Source organism: Nymphaea colorata, chromosome 13 (assembly GCF_008831285.2).
Source record: "Nymphaea colorata isolate Beijing-Zhang1983 chromosome 13, ASM883128v2, whole genome shotgun sequence".
NCBI classification, from domain to species: Eukaryota; Viridiplantae; Streptophyta; class Magnoliopsida; order Nymphaeales; family Nymphaeaceae; genus Nymphaea; species Nymphaea colorata.
Window position 1 is genome coordinate 9,063,290 of NC_045150.1, and position 19,517 is coordinate 9,082,806.

The 19,517-nt window shown below is 38.8% G+C and overlaps 3 protein-coding genes and 1 non-coding gene across 4 annotated transcripts; 3 read left to right on the forward strand and 1 right to left on the reverse strand.

Moving 5' to 3' along the window:
• Window positions 1-601: 601 nt before the first annotated feature.
• Window positions 602-5,235, forward strand: LOC116267103 (14-3-3-like protein B). The gene is made up of 7 exons (XM_031648676.2): window positions 602-839; window positions 1,761-2,067; window positions 2,168-2,255; window positions 3,386-3,495; window positions 3,610-3,758; window positions 4,703-4,758; window positions 4,857-5,235. Exons 1-7 carry the CDS (start codon window positions 767-769, stop codon window positions 4,857-4,859), a joined length of 786 nt encoding a protein of 261 aa, XP_031504536.1. The 5' UTR covers window positions 602-766; the 3' UTR covers window positions 4,860-5,235.
• An 883-nt stretch (window positions 5,236-6,118) lies between these two features.
• On the reverse strand, window positions 6,119-9,778 carry LOC116267086 (uncharacterized). Its single transcript, XM_031648652.2, has 6 exons — window positions 9,181-9,778; window positions 7,947-8,097; window positions 7,539-7,823; window positions 7,263-7,434; window positions 7,005-7,083; window positions 6,119-6,879 (listed from the first exon to the last, which is right to left on the reverse strand). Exons 1-6 carry the CDS (start codon window positions 9,684-9,686, stop codon window positions 6,669-6,671), a joined length of 1,404 nt encoding a protein of 467 aa, XP_031504512.1. The 5' UTR covers window positions 9,687-9,778; the 3' UTR covers window positions 6,119-6,668.
• A 707-nt stretch (window positions 9,779-10,485) lies between these two features.
• Window positions 10,486-10,558, forward strand: TRNAE-CUC (transfer RNA glutamic acid (anticodon CUC)). Its single transcript has one exon. It is a non-coding gene; the product is annotated as a tRNA-Glu (tRNA).
• A 3,650-nt stretch (window positions 10,559-14,208) lies between these two features.
• LOC116267024 (ubiquitin-conjugating enzyme E2 36) lies at window positions 14,209-19,144 on the forward strand. Its single transcript, XM_031648570.2, has 8 exons — window positions 14,209-14,346; window positions 14,521-14,548; window positions 15,865-15,951; window positions 16,779-16,837; window positions 18,334-18,375; window positions 18,450-18,523; window positions 18,613-18,710; window positions 18,867-19,144. The coding sequence occupies exons 1-8, from the start codon at window positions 14,311-14,313 to the stop codon at window positions 18,902-18,904; spliced, it is 462 nt and encodes a 153-aa protein (XP_031504430.1). The 5' UTR covers window positions 14,209-14,310; the 3' UTR covers window positions 18,905-19,144.
• Window positions 19,145-19,517: the final 373 nt, after the last annotated feature.

A 19,517-nucleotide genomic window follows, 5' to 3' on the forward strand; every position in this document is an offset into this window, starting at 1 on the left:
GACACTTAAGTTAAATGATGATGTTATAACTACCAAGATTTCGTTGCAAAGTATGAGAAGGGCTTTAATAGGTGCTGAGATTCCTCATGCTCACTCGAATATAGGGCTGCACACAAGCCGAGTCGAGCCTGAGCTTGGCCACCTTGAGCTCAAGCTTGGCTCGAACTATATAAAATCGAGCTCGAATTCGACTCATTTAGCATTAACTCGTGTTACTTGTGAAATCGGTTTTGATAATATTATATAAAGTATGGGTTTGCAAGTCAAGTCGAGCATAAAATAAACAAGCCAAGTTGTTGAAACTCAAACTCGATTAGTTTATCATTTGGAGTATTTTATTGACTCATTTATAAACGAGTCCAGCATGAGCGGAGTTTTTTTTGGAACCCTCAATACGAGGTTCGGGTCGCGTCCAATTAGTTCGCGTCCCTCTCCAGCTGAAGCGACCGAGCTAAGCTAAGCGACATGGTGGTTCCTTAACCCGAAGGGCGGACTAAACTACGGGTCCCTCCGGTAAGGACATGGGAGACATATGTTATCAAGCTTGTGGATAGGAAAGTCATTTCGGAAGAATCCCGGCTGCATAAAAGCGGGCACTTCCAACCCACCGCTCACCGTGAAAAAAGGGGCGGGGAGGGAGGAAAGGCCTTTTCTTTTTCGCTTTCTTCCTGTGATTCGATTTTTCTCTCACTTTTCTGTCCGCGTTTGTTCGGATTGAGGGGGAGGAAGAGAAGGGAGACCGAGGAGGAGGAAGGAGAGATCGGGCATGGCGTCGTCGAAGGATCGAGAGAGCTATGTCTACCTCGCTAAGCTTGCCGAGCAGGCCGAGCGCTATGATGGTGCTTATTTTCTTCCTCTCTTTCTGCGGTTCCATTGGCAGATGTTAGCTATGGTTTCTATTCCTGCTACCTTTCTGTAATTGGATATTTGGCTTGCATTTATGCTTCTTCTGTCACCATTTGACTGATAGGTGGACTCTCTCTCTCTCTCTCTCTCTGCGGTGGTTTCTTTGGTTTTATTTGTGTTATCGGGTAAAGTTTTATTTCCTCTTTGTCTAACTATGATGGAAAGGTCAGGCGGACGGAATGAACCGCTTGGAGGCGTACTGGGTGGGGATTTAAAAGACTTTAAAGTTTAGTCATTTAGTTTGTTCTTTTTCATATTTCAGAATTTTTAGGTTCAGTCGTTTTATCGTCGAAATTTCGCATTTATGAATAGTGTTTCTCTTTTAAAGAGGAGGTTGATGGTGATGGAGGTATGTGATAGTTTGTTCCGCCATATATTTCTTCTAGTAGTGAGTTCAAGGTCAAATTGACGGTGACAGGGATTTCCAGTCAGTCTATTCTGTGCCTCTTAACTATTTGGACATCTAGGAAGGTAGGTTGTTCATGAAGTCTTTTGCCATAAAAATGGCAATTTTTGGACATTAAGCAGATGAAAGTTCATAGAAAATGGAAGAGCAGAAGCCTGCAATGGTGCGTGTGTGTGTGTGTGTGTGTATACATATATATACACACACACACACACACACACATACATACATACATACATACATATTCCGGATGCTATTTTCTTTCTTTCCTTCTTCAAGATTGAAATGCTGGTATCTGATCCCTTTTTTATTCTCGAAATGTTAATAGTGAAAATTTAGTAACTTCAGACAGCGTCGATCTTTTCTTTTTGGAGGATTTAAATAGTTGTACTTTCATTTCTTCCCTAGAATGATTACGGATGCTAATTGATGCACTTTCTATCTCTAGAAATGGTTGATGCAATGAAGAAAGTCGCATATTTGGATGTGGAATTGACAGTGGAGGAGAGAAATTTACTCTCCGTAGGGTACAAGAATGTCGTTGGATCTCGCCGAGCCTCTTGGCGGATACTCTCATCAATTGAACAGAAAGAAGAGGCAAAAGGGAATGAAGTGAATGCAAAAAGGATTCGGGATTATCGCCAGAAGGTGGAATCAGAACTGTCAAGTATATGTGGAAATGTAATGACTGTCATCGATGAGCATCTAATACCTTCATCTCCTGCTGGTGAAGCTACTGTGTTTTACTACAAGATGTAAGAAATCCCTTTTCATTTTTATGGTTACAATGTTTCTCCTTTTAGGTCTTTTAGGTTTTTCTAACTTTCACCTCTCTGTTTGTTTTTGCTTTCATAGGAAGGGTGATTACTATCGATACTTGGCTGAGTTCAAGACTGGAAATGAGAGGAAGGAGGCCGCAGATCAATCACTGAAAGCTTATGAGGTAAGGTCTTAGATAACCGGCTTCCTTTTTTTGAAAAAAAAACCTGGAAGTTTCACTTCAGAACATAACATAGCAGCATAAAATCTTGCCCAAAAACTAACAGATTTTGGGGATCCTTGAACACATGTTTGAATGTGAATATTGTAGGATGTAGGACTTCAATAATGCAGAATATCTCATGAAAATTTACCACTGGTAGTTCTTCCAGAGAAGTTGAAACGGGCATAAGGGAACTTGGCAATCTATCAAGCTGTAGAGAACATGCTTTGTATTTGAAGTGCTTTCTGACTTAGTTGAACGGCTTGTGTTGGTTTATGATGCACTGAATTCTTCATTTAAAGTTTAAAGATTAGTGTTTTATCATTCTATCCGATGGCTGAAATGTTTGCAGTTGGAAATGGGTCAAAGAGGATAGGATCTTTCTGTTTTGAGCAAAATCTAACTTAATTCAGTTTAATTGATGATTTTGATTATATAATTTGCTTATTGAGTTTTTACTGTTGCTTACCATGCAATACACTCCACAACCTCATTGCCCTCCAGCTAAAAGAAAAAAACAAAAGTAGGTGCGCAGTTTGTTGTTGCAAGTATTGTCTCAGCAATTGGCTTGTTGTTGGCAAGATGAAATTTCTGCTTGCCCACCACTTGTTATTTAATGACAATTTGTCCCATGTTTGTTTTTTTGGGTTTAAAAACAAACACCAACTACACATTTTAAGAATATTGTGTTGGTTCTCCTAGACAGAGAAGAATAACGTTTCTGCATGTTCTGTTTAATGCCTTTGTTGGTCAATAGTCGATATGCTGTCGTGAAGCACGAGGTTTCCTTTTTTAGTCAGACTGAGATTCTACTTGGATGGTTGAAATAATATTTTATGGGTCACAAGTGATTGTATTTTGCATGAATTCAGGTAACTGCTAATTTAGACAAGCAATGGCTACTGATTCGCTAAAACTTGTTTTGTAGTGGTGATTGAGCAACGTGATGTACATTTCATATCAGACATAAGATTTGCTTCTCCAAAAAGAAATACAGGAGGAAGAGGCTTTTGATTTCCACAATTGACATGAGTTTTCGTAATGAAAATGGGGCTCATTTGGTGCTGGCTTGTGTAATTGTCTCTTTGCAGGCAGCTTCCACTACAGCCGAAGCTGATTTGCCACCCACCCATCCTATTAGATTGGGCTTGGCACTAAATTTTTCAGTTTTCTACTATGAGATTTTGAATTCGCCTGAAAGGTGATTGTCTTCGACTTCCTTGACAATTTTATTTCCTAACTGTGCAACAATAACTACCCAATTATATGAAAACTTGTGATCTCTGATATTGCCTTCCTACCTTTCGTGATGTAGAGCTTGCCACCTTGCAAAACAAGCATTTGATGAGGCTATTTCTGAACTCGATACTTTGAGCGAAGAATCTTACAAAGACAGTACTTTGATTATGCAACTGCTGAGGGACAACTTAACATTGTGGACATCTGACATCCCAGAAGATGGGGGTATGGATATTGTTTAGATTCTGCAGATCTGTGTGTATAATAATAATAATAAAAAAAAACTAGAAAATGGCAGATTGAGCCAGGTGAATGTGCTGAATGGAAAAAATCATTGAGAAGAAATTTGTACTAATTTATAATTATATGATATACTTTTTATTTTAAATATATATTACTTATAAATTTATATACAGTACATCTATATATGTAATGTACAGAACTCAAAACTTATTTCAAGTTAATGCTTTATGTCATTATGTGTAAATTGTAAAGAATGATTCTTACGTTTTATCATCAGATTGCAAAGTTGCTTAATTTTAAAGTTTTATTCTTTAAACTTCTCCAAAGATAAAAGAAAACAAAAAATCTGTTTCCATCATAAACATTTTCTTAAAAATTTGAAGATTCAAAGATGAAATAACTTATACATGATACATATATCTAAAGAGAATCAAAGAAAACGGGAAAACAAATACTGGAAAAATGGAGAATGTTGAATAGCAGTTAATAGAATTAGTTACATTTTAAGAAACTTGAACAGCTTTTGTGGGAGAGGTCGAAATTGTTTCTTATATAATTTTTGTCAAAATGACCATGTATAAGAAATTTTTGAATGTGCAATTTGCTTCGCATTTTGCATGCAGATGCCCCTTCTGAGTCGTTGGAAGTCATAAAAAAAATACATGAAATGTTAATATTATCTTGAGAAAAGTAAAAGTGGAGTGTTCAATAATAAACTATAAACGCCCTTCTTCCAGCTATAGTAAGAATAATTAAAAATAGGAATTTAATATTGATATATGTTCCCTTTCAAATTTTCTTTGTTTTATGTCTTTCATGTTCCTTTTATTGCATTCTGGAACGTTGATGCTATTCTATTTGAACGAAATGGCTTCCTGTGCCGTTGGACCTCTATAATTTTCCTTTTTCCAATGTACGAATTTCAGCTGAAGACCAACAAAAGATGGAGACCTCTGCCGGTGCGACAGTTGAAGGTGCAGAGGTGAGCATTATGGAGTTGATAAGTCAAGCTAATAGGCTTGATTCTTGTTTACCAAACTTTTGTACGCTCTGACCAATAATTTGTCTCTTTCTCTGCAGTAATGAAGATCGTTACGGCTTTCTGGATCAAGAAGAAGGGTGCAAGGTGTACTGGTGTGTATTAGGAAAGTGCAGTGTGTTTGGGTTCAATGAGAGTTATAGGTCATTGGTAGCTACAAGCTGCTTTCCTTGGAGGATAGGGAATTTGTGTGCTGTCTGCTCTGGGAAGTCTGTACAACATGGCTGTATTTTTTTCCACTCTTGGGCTCTGTGTGGATTCTTCCCTCCGGTCCTTTATCTGCGTGTTAGCTCTTCCAGTTTCTTCTTTCATTTGCCTCACATGTCGAGTGATTATGCTAGCGTCGTAGTTACATGTTTTGTTACTTTATGAACCTGTTCGTTTTAACGAGTGTATAGATGCAGTTGTGTTTCTGGGTTATTTCCTTCCAGCCTAAGCCGGTGGATTCGTTCAATAGTTGCGGTTTCACGTGCTTGATATCCACCTTCCTTGATGTTAGATCCGTAAATCTCAGATTCTCTCGGATGTAAGATCCAAGGTTATCAAATACGGTCTAAAGAGTTGTTTGACAATAGTAAAACAAAGTTTGTGTTTGTGACTCTTCGAAAAATAAGACAAAACACTTGCTAAACCACTCTATAAATATGCTAAATATTCATTTAAAAATAACAATATCATGCTTCGACTGCCTGGCATCATGTTCATATAACCTCAGCCGATTGGGACATTCCACGAATGCCTTGTTAATTATCCTGTTCAGGACAAGTGGACAACTGTTCATAGATAATGAAAAGAGAAATCAAACCGCAAAGAATGAGACTGTATATAAAATTTTAACAATGTCATGCTAACGTCATGTTATAGAAAGCTGCCAGTAGATTTTTTGAAGAAATCATCCACTTGCCCAAAGACTGGGAATGGGCATAAACAATGTTGTAGATATTGACCGACACGTACCCGTCGTAGGCCGATTCCACCTGGCGATTTCGGGTAAATTTAAGATTAACGAACATGCGTTTTTAAACTGTAATAAAAAAATTTATTTATTTCCAACCCATGAATCGGCTGCCATCGTTGAATCTCCGGCCGCTCCCGCTTTTTTGCCATAAAAAGGCCAATTTGAGCCTGGGAAGCAGGATTGAACAGTGGAAATCCACGGCAGCGTTCAGTTTTGGTGCCGAGTTTTCGTGCTCACCACGATGACTCGTAGTTGAAGATCAGCAGGACCATTGCCAATGGATAGTGAAGAATTTTACACATTTGTGTTGTGTGATGCATACACGAGGGACAACCGTGAAGAAAGAAAACTGGGTTTTAAGAGTACAGACATCGATTTAGATTCGACATACAAATTAAAGAATCAACCAATTGAGCCCTTGGTTCTTTGTGGCATCTGATTCGTTCTTGGTTTCCTCCTATCACCTGCGAAAAAGCAAGAAATAACACAGAGAATGGGGAAGTTAAATATTCGCTTCTATATACAATATTGCATGCAGAGGTGAATCTGTACACCTTCAACATTCAAACATGACAACAATAGATAGGAGCATTTGGAAATATCTTTGGATATGTCAACATTTTAGAAGCGTCCTCCGCCGACTTCCCAAACTTCTTGCTGCTTCATCTTTCCTTGGGTCAGGATAATTAACAAGAAATATCTACGCTGACTTGCAAATATTGCAGATTTTGCGATGATCCAAAGGAGGACGAAGAAGGAAGCCTAAGCATGCTCTGACTATAAAAAGAAAGAATCTGTGGGAAGGCAAGAAGAGACGGTTCGGAACTTAGAAGCAATTAACTTATTTTGACGTTTTTTGATGCTGGATTTGGAGATTTCATATGAAAAAGTTGTTCTACATAATTGATGAAAGCGTGAGTTGTGCATCTTGATTTCTCCTGATACTAGCTCCTAAACTGTTAAGCTTAGCTACAAAATTTTCATATCCTCTCTCGATGTGTTGTGCTCCAAGCACCTCCGTAGTTCCTTCGGCTGCCATGCCGGCCAGGACCAAGGCGGCTCCACCTCTGATATCATGAGCCATAACAGGCGCACCAAACAACAAACTGCAGAAAAAAAACAACGACATAATGTTGCAAAATTGAAGATATATATGATGCATGACCTGCTTTTTTGTGGTTTTCCAAGAAATCTATGAACCATTGCAACGGAAATAAATCCCAAACTGTACCTTCCCCGATCCTTTCCATTGACCAGTACATGCCGACTACAAACATGTATTTTTGCTCCAAGCTTTTTAAGCTCCTCCACTGTCACAGAAGCAAAGCACAATATACAGATTATCAAGCAAATAAAGGCAACTTCATCTTCTGCAGCCACAGAGTCGGGTACTAAGAAAGTATCGATGCAGCAAGGAATTTACAAGAACCATCCATGTTGAGCTTCAGAACTACAGAAAGTATATCCCAGGACCAGGTACTGCACATACCATGAGTCATGCGAGATTCAAAAACTGATTCTTCCACAAGGCTTGAGCCATTACATGTACATAACAAGGCCATAAACTGAGGCTGCAGATCAGTGGGAAATCCTGGATATGGGCACGTTTTGAAATCAAAACCCCGAAGGCCAGCACTGTGTCTTGACTTCAGGGCTGAAACCTTCCAGCATGCATCAGAAAATATGATAAGTTCCCAAATTTGGAATAAAATTAAAAAAGACTAGTTTCCAATAATAGCAAATCTACAGAAAAGAACATCCACACCTCCAAGCTACAGCGCCCTGTTTGAGTAATCGTACAACCAGATGCAGAAAGCTTGTCGATAACAGAGGTTAAATGTCTTGGAATAACAGGTGACATTGATAACTTTGAGCACGTAATTGAAGCTGCAACCATAAAGGTACCAGCTTCAATTCTATCAGGTATAATAGTAAACTCTGTGCCATGCAACTTGCTCACACCCTTGATTGTAACTATACTTGTCCCGGCACCATGCACCCGTGCTCCACAAGCAGTTAAAAATTCAGCAAGATCAGATACTTCTGGCTCCTGTAGTGTAGTTAGGATCAAGAGTGAGCAAGTAAAAACCATCTGGTTGGTTGTTAAGTAAAAACCATGTAGTTGGTTGCTAAGACTGAAATGAAGGAAGAAAGAAAATCGGATAAGCATTGCCTTGGCTGCATTCAAGAGGACAGTGACTCCATCTGCGAGGGAGGCTGCCATCATCAGAGTTTCAGTTGCCCCTACACTAGGATAATTGAGATAAAATGTCCCTCCTGTGAGTCGCTTGCCTTTTGCAGCATATGCAACAACTTTATCTTGCCTGCAAACGTAACAGCAGATCTTTTTTGAGTTGGAAGTCCAAATCTTCGAGCTACGGCAGAAGTCCACGCCACCAATTAAACAGCAAAACATCTTTGAGTTCATCAACCAAAGAAGATCACCTGTTGCCTTAAAGAACGGGTTAAGAGTCTTAAGACTTCAACTTAGATTAACGGGACAATGCTGTACGAGCATAGACATCGTAAAGATTTATCAACCGCATTGCTCGTGCAGTTGGTTTTTCAAACACAGTACCAGCAATGGAATATTAGGCCTACCATTGTCCAGCAGAAGTATTTCTTTAGAATCTTCTCGCCCACTACGTAACGCTTTACACATTAGTTTCCATGTCATTGACAACTTCATTTGCAATAGAAAGTCTCTGGTCTCACAGAAATTAAAGATACGGGAATACAGAACTTAGAGGGGCATTATGAAAGGATGCCCAAATAATTAGCTGGAGGGATCATATGAGGCAGAATACTCAGTCCAGATAATTAGCTGGATGGGTCAAAAAAGAGGATTCATTCCTTACCGGGTTTGCTTTTGCCAGCCAACCTCTGTTTGTTCTCTCGAACCATTCACGTTCCAGTATGCATTTGTTTAAATCTGATTATCTAAAAGAGGGGCAAATTTAAGTTATTCCTCTACCTTTTTCTTCTTTCGTCTTCTTATACTGAGGAGGTTACTAGAGAATGGCGTTCGAGTAAGCTAATTCGAACTGCATATCTCCAGGAGAATTAAAGGCTCAATATTCACAGTCGGTCAGTTCATAAGAGCTACATGAGAAAACAAAGCAAGAGTTCTCATGATCCAGAACAAATGAACCGCCAACTTGAAGTCCAAGTTCAAAACAAGAATAACCAACCATGTTCGTCCTATTAAGCTAAAACCACGCACAAAAAATAACCAGACATGAGACAACTGACCATTTCACAGCCCGAGAGAGACAACAAAACAGAAGTCTTCGGGCTTTCAGAACGAAAAACCATAGAAGAAACCCATCAAGCATACAAAGGAATGGAGGAAAACCCAATTTTCTGAACAATATGATGAAAAGAAGAAAGGCAAGAAGAGTACCCACTTCATCTCGACCACGGCGCCAAGCGCTCTGAGACCACGGAGGTACAAATCGACGGGTCGCGCACCGATGTTGCACCCACCGGGTAAGCCGACCTCCGCCTCGCCGAACCGACCGAGCAAAGGTCCGATCACTAAGAACCCGGCGCGCGTCTTCCCGAGCTCATTGGAGCAGGGAGGGCCCGCTCCCGCCGCGGAAGCGTCCACCACCAACTCCCCACCGTCGGCCCCTTCCGGCCACTCGACTCGGGCTCCCAACGAACGCAGGACGGCGGCCATCGAGCGGGTGTCGAGGAGGTCGGGGACACGCGAAATGGCGGAGGCGTCATCGCAGCAGAGAGTGGCAGCAAGGATGGGGAGCGCCGAGTTCTTGGCCCCGCTGATCCTCACATGCCCGGAGAGAGCGACCCCGCCGGAGACAACGAGTTTCTGCTCTAGCGCGGCCGGTGACGGCGGGTGTAGGCCGCAGCGGTGGTGGACGGCGACGCCCGCTTGGAACGGGGCACTCATTTTCGAAAGTTCCTGGCGGCCCTTCCCGGCACGATTCGAGTCATCAGTCGATTTTTGGAGCTCAATCAGACAGGAACAGGACGGCGAACAAACGCTGTTGGAACAGTTGGAACCAAGGGACAGTTCCGTCGGTAAGAAGGAAATTTCGTCGGCAGTCCATGTATTTCCGTTGTATGTCCGGAAAAGGACCTCATTTTTCTGAGAAAATAAAGATATTTTCAACCTGGAAAAGAAAAAGGAGCCTGGGGCATGCTCTTCTAAGAAGAAAGGAGGCATAAATCACCTGTGAATTTGAATTTGAATTTGAATAACCTTTGATAAGCCATTTTCCGTTCAACGAAGACATGCGACATATCTTGTGGACCTTCTATTACTTATGTTTTTTTATCTGTTTATCTAGTTTTTCTTACTTGGCTTTTTATTTTGTTAGTAAAAAGTAATATGATTTTAACTTGCTTTGAGTCACAAATGACTTTCCTTTCAATTTGATTGACGCAATTCTCTAAAACATTTTGCTTTCGTGAACCACTTTTAACAACGGTGGATCGTGGATGTAAGTAACCAGGAGTTTGGAACTATTTAGTCTCCGAAAACAAGTAGGTCGTGTTTGATAGCCTCATGTTTTAAATCCAAGACTGCATAGAAAGGAAAGGTGTATTTTTGGAACACAAATTGAGAACCCCAATAGCATTAATTTTAGATTGAATTAGGAGGAGGGGGTCTGAGATCGGCGATGGAACGATCTAGTAATAAATATTCTCTGGGTTTTCAATTTATAAAATGAATGCAAAGTAACCAATCCGTTGTAGTCTAGTTGGTTAGGATACTCGGCTCTCACCCGAGAGACCCGGGTTCGAGTCCCGGCAACGGAACTTTTTAAAACATCTAACAAAAAGTTGTGCATGTGATATACGTGAAAAAAAAGAAGTCAATCCAAAACTAAAACTTATACCATATGGAGAATTAAGTTTTTCCAATACCGATCTTTATGGCGTGACCTGACGATCTTGTCCTTGCCCTTATTGAAAATTCCCTCTCTGAGAACGAGCTTGAGGACCTTTCCTCTGACCCCACTCCAACACATTTGGTACCATTGAGAAAACCATGGCGAAAAATCAGACCAAGTTCGTGAAATGAAGGCTCCCGGTGGTAGCCAGACGAGATCAAGTTCCGGAACTTGTTCACGTCGACGCCCCCCGACTACTTGCCCGCTGGCCCCTCCACGGGCACGCCCGCGTCATTTGTGGAAGTTGTTAGGGACAGTTTGGACAACGTAAGATCCCTTTGAAGTTCGATGACCTAACCCACCGCCACGTTAGCGTTGTTCTTACGCGTGGGGCACCCTCCTTTTTCCTCTTCTTTTTCTTTTCGTAGGTGGCCATGAAATTTTAGAAAACTACATCAATGCCCTCTTTCACCGTTGCTGTAGTAATAATATAATATACAAAATTAAGGAACTCGTTTGATTAAAAAAACACCTGTTTTTTTTAAAGTTTCGTCCAGTGTTTCTAAAATAAGTTAGGCCTCGTATCGGAAACTTGAACGATACACTGTATCGGCTGATACGCGTCAGCAGGTGCAGTATGTATCGGACTTTTTTTTTCAACATGAATTTTGTTGTCATTTTATCGAAGCGTCGGCCGGTAGTGCTAGAATATGGTGTTTGTGAGTCTACAAGAGATTTTTTAATGATCTCGCTCTTTCTTGATCATTTAGGACTTAAAATTTAAGAGGAAGAAAGAAAAATAAAGATTGTTTGGTAGTTAGAACACTAAAATTAAAATATGGTGTTTATGAATCTCCTTTAATTTTTAAAACAAATTAAAATAATACTCACAAAGTGTTTCATGTGTTAAACCACCTCATAAAGTCGATTTTTTTTATTAAGTTTTTTTGTTTTTAAACGTTTGCAGCTTTTAGCAAAAAATTCAATTATACATCCTTATATGTCAATTTGAGTGGACATATAGTACATCTTTCAAATCAAGTGTCAAAATGAATAACATTGTGTGATAGCAACCATATAATTCAATTCTCAAAATCCTTTAAATGTGAGCCACCTTACCTTCAATTTCACAACACAACGTCCCTTGAAGCTATTTAATTTAAGTTAAAAGAAAAGGTGGAAGGTGTCGATTTTCATGATAACTTTACTCTTGAATGTTGATGGCATAAACTTCTGTCCCAGTTTTGTGGTTATAACCTGCCCGAATTGGTTTGATTTAGATCAGATGTGGCCACATACATTGCTTATACTCTTCAAGTAATAACGTGTGAAGAACTAAAGTTGGGCACCCAGGCCGGCTCGGGCCCAAAAAAATATGCACCGGGCCAGCCTCAGTTCACATGATATATCATTTTATATTATTTTTATTAATATATATATATTATATTAAAATTAATTATATATATTATTATATATATATATATATATAATTTAACCATGTCCGGCCAGGAATCATTTGAAATGTATAGGTAAAAATAGAAAGAATACTAAAAGAAATGTTAGTAAAAAATAGTAGGCACCTAACTGGCTCTTAAGGTCTTGAATACAGCCTACTGCCTTGCAGCCCAATAACAAACAAGGTGGGCTAAGTTCGGGATTATATAGGGCACCATTTGTGTGTGTGTATATATATATATTGGTAGAAACTATATATGAGGCTTAGGTCAGGAATGAAAACTAGACATCTTAATTTTGATGTTTAAATTTGTTTTTTCATCCATATATGATTTTAAGAATAGGTTGATGTAAACATATATTAAGTTGAACATTTGTGATATTTTTTCATAAAAATAACTTGAACCAAAATATGTTTTATATTAATGTAGTTTTTATAAATATATTAAGATATTTACATTTTATTTAAAATAAATTTAATTAAAAAAATTAAAAAGTTTGGTTGTTATCTTGACCTTATCATCTAGTTTCTATATATATATGAGGTAAAAGAAAAGGAAGATCCCAACTGGAAGATGAACCTCAGGCAAACGAACAGTCGATCAAAGCCGGCAATCAGACGTTAAATTCTCTCAACAATTAAAAATTTTAGGTCCAGTCTGAATGTCAGGTTGAAGAATTTAATGTCAACCTCGTAGCAATAGATATAAATTTTTAACTGAGGAATCAACATGCAGGTTATGAAGTGTTGATGTATTAATAAACAATTTGTGTGAATATGTGTGGTCAATTGCCCCTACAAACCCTTAGCAAATGCTTAGAATCTAGCAACCACATTTTATTATGGTAGGGAACATCACGTCACGTCATGTCACAAACAAAGCCCCCATGATTTGAGGGTGTGCATCGGACATGGAATAAGATAGTTCACTTTCATAACAATATGGGGTAAGTTTACCTAAACCCCTTTACGGAAAAAAGGGCATAAATTTTATTTTCTGGGATGTATAGATATAAAAGAGCTTAGAGATTCTTAAAACCTAGATGCTCCCCAACTAATTCTTCAGGCCTAGTCCTACAATTAATACTTCATGCCTAATGCTACAACAACATTAGTAAGTAAATTATTTTCAAACATATAACAACTAAGACACAACATTTGCAACTTATGGTTCCACGTTATGGACTGATGATAACTATAATACCATTACATATTAAGTAGAAGATTCCTTCCTAATAAGGGCAAAAATGAAGCATAAAAAAAATTTCATTTAATAAGATTACCAAAATGCCCTTTTAATATAAAGATAGGTACGTAGGCACAACATGCAAAGTGCCTTGACATGTCGGCAAGTTCATGTCGTTGGTTTGCCACCGATTTGATTTTAACAACACTAAAAGCATTAGCTTATGGTCTCACTTTGGGTGAGCGAGAGGTTCATCCCACCACTCGAAATGAGACTCAAAGACCTTTATTTTTCTTGTCTTCAGGGTCTTGAATTGCGTTGGTGTTAGCGATAGCAACGGTGCACCCTTCAACTTAAATGCTGCGTCCTACCACCTTAAACACATAAACATAACGCCTACGACAATCGAACTAGAGACCTACCTTTACGGACAACACTTCATTTTTCAGAAAAATGATTATCAGTCATATGCATAAAAGAAAACGTGAGTAACGTGAGTATGTCACTACTTATTCCTATCGCCTTAAGTTGCGTTTTTTCGAGAAAGTTGGTGAAACAATTGAGTTGAGAGAGAGTTGATAAGGTTTTTATTCAAACCTTTTATGACAACATTTTTTTTGTTGTAAAAAAAAATTAATATATAAGTTAAAGCATGGCAGCGACACTAAATCATAAAATAAGACACTAAACCATAAGATTTGGTTGAACGTAATTTTAGAAGTCTTCTTACTCACCCGAATAAAGGAAAAGTCAGAGCACCTATGAGTAATTTTGGAAAGTGACGTCCATCCATGATCCATATCGACGAGGCTAATTAGCGGAAACCAAAATGGTGTAAATGCACTAAATGATGACATTTTGGTAATAAAAAAGAAAATTTTAGGGTCATATGGTAATTCTTGCTGGCCCGCGGTTAAAATCACCACCACTTCTCTCCCGTGTCTCAGACGGAGGCCTCCTTCTCTCTCTCTCCCTCTCTCTCTCTCTCTCTCGAGTCTCGCGTGCTCGTTCGCTCTCTCAGTCGCAGAATTTCGAGATGGCGAATAGCAACCTGCCTCGAAGGATCATCAAGGTGACCCTCGGTTCCTCCTCAATCGTTTTTTATTTCGTTTTTTTGGTTGAGCTTTTTGAGCAATTCCGGTTTTTCTAGTTCGTGTCTGCTCAGATCATTAGTTTTCCTTGGATTCCTAAGGTTTGTGTTGTTCTGACCGGGTTTTTCTCCTTTTCGTTCTGTGCTTTCCCTCAGGAAACTCAGCGTCTGCTCAGCGAACCAGGTATTTTCTCGTCCTTAAATCCGGTTGACTGGCAAAGGGAATCCATCTGTTTGATCGGCCCGATTGCCTTTTTTTCCACCATTTTCTGTTTTTGATGTTGAATTTTCTCACCCTTGAAAGTTTTTTGAACGGCTTTTAATTCTTAGAAGCTCTGGTTTGTTTTCGTGTGTGCATTTTTGCAGTAGTTAGGGTTTATGCTTTTCATTTACTATTTTTACGAAAACAGTGGCTGTCAATCAGTCGTGCGTTTCATTTGTTTCTTAGGTTTTGCAGTTGTTTTGTTAGGCTACCTTAAAATTGATATTGCAATTTTCGATTTAAATGTTATATATTTATTCTTTTATCTCTTAGATTTTTTTGCACCAAAGCGATCGGAAACACGGTAATCTGGGCACTTTTCCAGCATCTGTTTTGCTTATCATTGCACGATGTCATTTTATAGATAGAGCATCAGGAGGGCCTAAAATCGGAATGAGTTTAGATCCGGTGCTCTTAATTATGGTCATCACCACTCTGTTTGTTTTTTTATTTTTGCACTGATGTTACTGCAGTGATACAGAACACTTCTTCTACGGTTAGAATATGCTGTTTGTTTGATGTTGACATTTTTACTTGTATGAAAATAGTTTTTTCCTCAAAACGTGGTCGTGAATCTTGTGGGTACATTGTTGTTAGAGCTTACAGAATGGGGAATTAGGTTGGAGCTTTTGTGGTTCGGCTCTTATTTTTAGTGCTTTTTTCTCTTTTCTTGTACACTCGGTTTTCCATATGCTAGATATTGTATGTCTGCAAGACTGCAACAATTGGCTGAAAGAGGGTGGATATTGCTCTGGTAATCGCGTACTGGTAATTTGATAGAGAGTTTCTTTTCCTGCACTGTTGGAAGTGAACATAGTTATTTTTGGCCGAAACTGTGGCTCTTATTAGTTTTAGCTTCCCTGGTTTTTGAAAAGGCCCCTTTAGCACACTCCATGTCTCCTGGTGGTTACCATGTCATATGTGATACTTACGTGATGGTATCTAGGGAAGACCATGGTTGGATTGTTGCTGTTACTGTCATATTATTATTTGAAATAGTCTGGAATGTCATATGTCTAAGATATGTTGCTGGTATGGTTATAATGCACAGCCATTGAAAATTCAGTTGAAAGACGAGAGAAGTGATGCTTTAGTTTACTTCTCAGCAGTAAACTTTTTGGATGCAGTAATTTCTGATTCATGTCTTAAAGAAACATGATGAAATTGGTGATATTTTGGCCAACGTGAATATATTGTTTGTCATAGATCTTATTTCCTTTTGTTCCTTTTTCATTCAGCACCTGGTATTAGTGCATCTCCTTCTGAAGACAACATGAGATATTTTAATGTGATGATCCTTGGTCCAACTCAGTCTCCTTATGAAGGTATGCTGTTTTATCTTGTTGCTATATCCCTAGCAAAGTACTTTTGTTGAGCTGCTGTCAATAGTGAAATTGCATATGACTCCGTGCAGGCACTTGTGCACTTTAAGACATAAATATCTAACAAAATAATGTGTTCAGAGAAGGCACTGGCAGGCCTTGAACACAGTCCTTGAGCTCTTTGTGCCCCATTCTGGATCCCGAGTCCTGTGCTAGTCACCAGGCACACGTATGTGCATTCACACACATATGCATACATGAAGAAAAAAAATAAAGAACTGCAGGCCAGCCTTACCTCCTTTTCTATTACCATATTTAGATGGCCTAATCACTGCTGCCTGCCTGATTTATATGTCTGGCTCCATCAGCGTTGTTTCTCTTTTCCTTTGTGGTAGAATTCTTATTTCTCCCAGTTATAGTTCCTAGTTTGGTCTTGCTGAAAGGCAGAACATTCTTTATGGTATAGGATGGCATCTTGTGTAGTCATGGAGTAAGAGATTTGCGGCCGATAGTGAATATATCTTTTGGAATGTATACTGTGGTTGATGACTTCGTGGAAATATTATTGCTCTGATTGATGTTGCCAGTATCTGTTTGTCATTTAGTGGCAAAGCACTTCTTAGTATAGGTTTTAGAGTACGGAAGTTCTAAAACATGTGTACCAGTTCATCCATGTCATTAGTCTCTTTTTCTTTATTCTTTTGGATTAGCAGTAATAGTTATACCTTAGGCATTGGTTACTCAGGCTCTGTACAATTTGTCATAGCTATGTAGGTAGAATTCTCATGTGAAGTGATATTATTAAATTCATTATTTTTTCAATGCTTCAGGTGGTGTTTTCAAGTTGGAGCTGTTTCTACCGGAGGAATATCCCATGGCTGCACCCAAGGTATGTTAAGAGTCTACTTTGGCCACCAGTATAAGGTTTTGTTTTTTTCCTTCTTGGGAGGTCAAAAAAAAAAAAAATCTAGCATTGATTTGGTAGTTATTTCATCCCTGCTTCTTGAAACACTGAGAGATGGTTAGGCGTGTCACAAATTATGAATGCATGTGACAGCCGACAACTAACAGGCATATAAGATTGCAGTAAAGATAAGATTTTATTTGAGAATTCAAAGTGGTCTACCTTTAAAACCTCAATGTTGCTTACTTGGTTTTTTATTGAAATAAAGTTTTTAGAGAGTACCAATAAGTGTCATGGAAACTGCAATGGCTATTTATAGGTGTACACCAACTTGTTGTTGATTTATTGACCATTTGGTGAGAAATATGCATAAATTGCTTATCATGATTAAGCTTGTCAATTATCCAAGGTATGTAAATGGTAAGTATTGCTAAAAAGTAGAAACATGACTTGTATGAAAATGTCTTAGAAGGAGACTTCGTGGTATTTGATGTGACAAATCCCACTTTCGTTGTCATTTTGACAAAAAAGATTGGCTTGAAGGAAGCGAAGTGGGGAAGATGGGGAAGTTGATGTTCTTCACTCAGAAAATTTCCAAATAGAAACCATAGTTACTCTTGTCAATATTGGCTATTTTATTGGGGTTTAGCATGTAGGATGGGGATTTTCATCAGTAGTTCTAAAGTATCTGTATTTAGGAACTGATATGAAATTCAAAGTGAAATAATTAGTAGTTTTTCAAAAAATTTTCATCCAAAGATGAAAAGAGATTGGTAGAGGATTCTGTACAGATTCAAAAAACAATTCCAGGCAGTATTTTGTGTACATTCTACCTGAAGTTAGCTGCCTTATTTTTTATCATTTTGGTTTTTGGATTGCAATCATGATTTTTTTTTAGAGAACCATTCATGGAAATCAACCTTCTTGAGTGTCTGTTGAAAAATGGGATTGCTCTCCTGTTTTACATATCAAGACATTTTTGCCACTTTCTGATTATCACAATACATTTTTATTCTGGACATAGTTAGACCTTCCAAGTTTCTGTGTAAGCAATATGTCGAGCTGTTGGCAACCTGTGTTGTTTCTGGTGCCTTGATCACTGTAGTAGTGGCTTGAGTTTGGTTATGTTTAGGTTTGTGCTTTTTGTTTGCAAATACCACTAGGGGTGAGAATGAAAATAACGGTTATGGATAGGCCTATAACTTTATAATACTGCATTTTTTTATTCTGTCAAGAGACAGCTGCAGCCCATTGGGTGCAAAATTGCAAATAGAGGCCTTAACCACTATATGTGAAATGCGGGAAATTTTTTTGCCTTCCTGATTGGTTTCACTGTATGGCCTTTGACAGAGGTCCATGCTTTCTTGTTTTGCTCCTGTACAAGCTGCACGATATGGCCTGCCTCTTGCATCATTTTTGCTGCAAGCATTTCCATTTTTTTTTTTGCTTTCTTTGAGAAATTGCACAACTCTGTTTGGCAGGTTCGCTTTCTTACGAAGATATACCACCCAAATATTGATAAGGCAAGCAACTCTTCACATTTCATGATGTGATGTAATTTTTGTGCTTCCCATAAAGAGGATTCTTATTTTTGCAGCTTGGGCGGATATGTTTAGATATTCTGAAGGACAAATGGAGTCCAGCTCTCCAGATCCGAACTGTGCTGTTGAGGTACTGTAAATCTCAATATTGCAATTGTCATATCCAAATTTAAGATGGGTTTGATCATGTTATTTATTAGGTTGCTTTTTATTTTTCAGCATCCAGGCATTGTTGAGTGCTCCCAATCCTGATGATCCTTTGTCTGATAACATTGCTAAGCATTGGAAAGCAAATGAAGCTGAAGCTGTTGAAACAGGTAAGCCTTAGCTTCTGTAAATTGGTTTAACCTGGACATTTTGGGTACTCGTGGCATTGGTTGATAAGTTTTCCCTCTTTGTCTAACATATGACACTCATTTACATAGATATGCACCTCAGAGACGTATGCTTATAGTTGGTTTTTATGTTTGCAGCAAAGGAGTGGACCCGTTTGTATGCCAGTGGGGCGTGAGAATCATGTGACAAATGGTGGAATTGAATTAATAAGTTCGCTTAAAGTTTCACATGATTGCTGTGTATTTTCTTGCTGGAGGGAAGGGAGGGGAAATGGATGAAAATTATGGTTGTTGACTTTCAAAAGACTGAAACTCTTCAATAGTTGTTTATTGGGCTTTCAGTCTCCAATTCCATGTTACTTAGAAGGCATGTTTACGGTATCATAGTTAAAAAGTGGGTCTGTTTATTTCCTTCACTTCTTCCCGATGGTAATTATTCATCTGAAAGCTGGACTCGCATATGCATTCGAGTTGGGTGGTTCTGTTTGTCGTTGGCACTGATGCACAACAGATCTTTCATTTAGAGATTTGAGGTTCCAAGAGGAGATCTGCTCGTGGTGTCAGTATTTGGGAGGCAATGTTTTTGAAGTGATTGCCGTATCTTTGCATTATATTACTCATATTCTGTTGCTATGTTTCTAGGTCCACCAAGCATCCTTCAGAGTTCCAGGGGACTGCCTGTTTTCGTACCTGTGATGGGGCTTGAGTTCTCAACTGTATAGTTGACACTCATGGTATAACTAGTTCTAGTGTCTCTCTGCCTTGGAGGCACGCAATTGAAACCCGCCA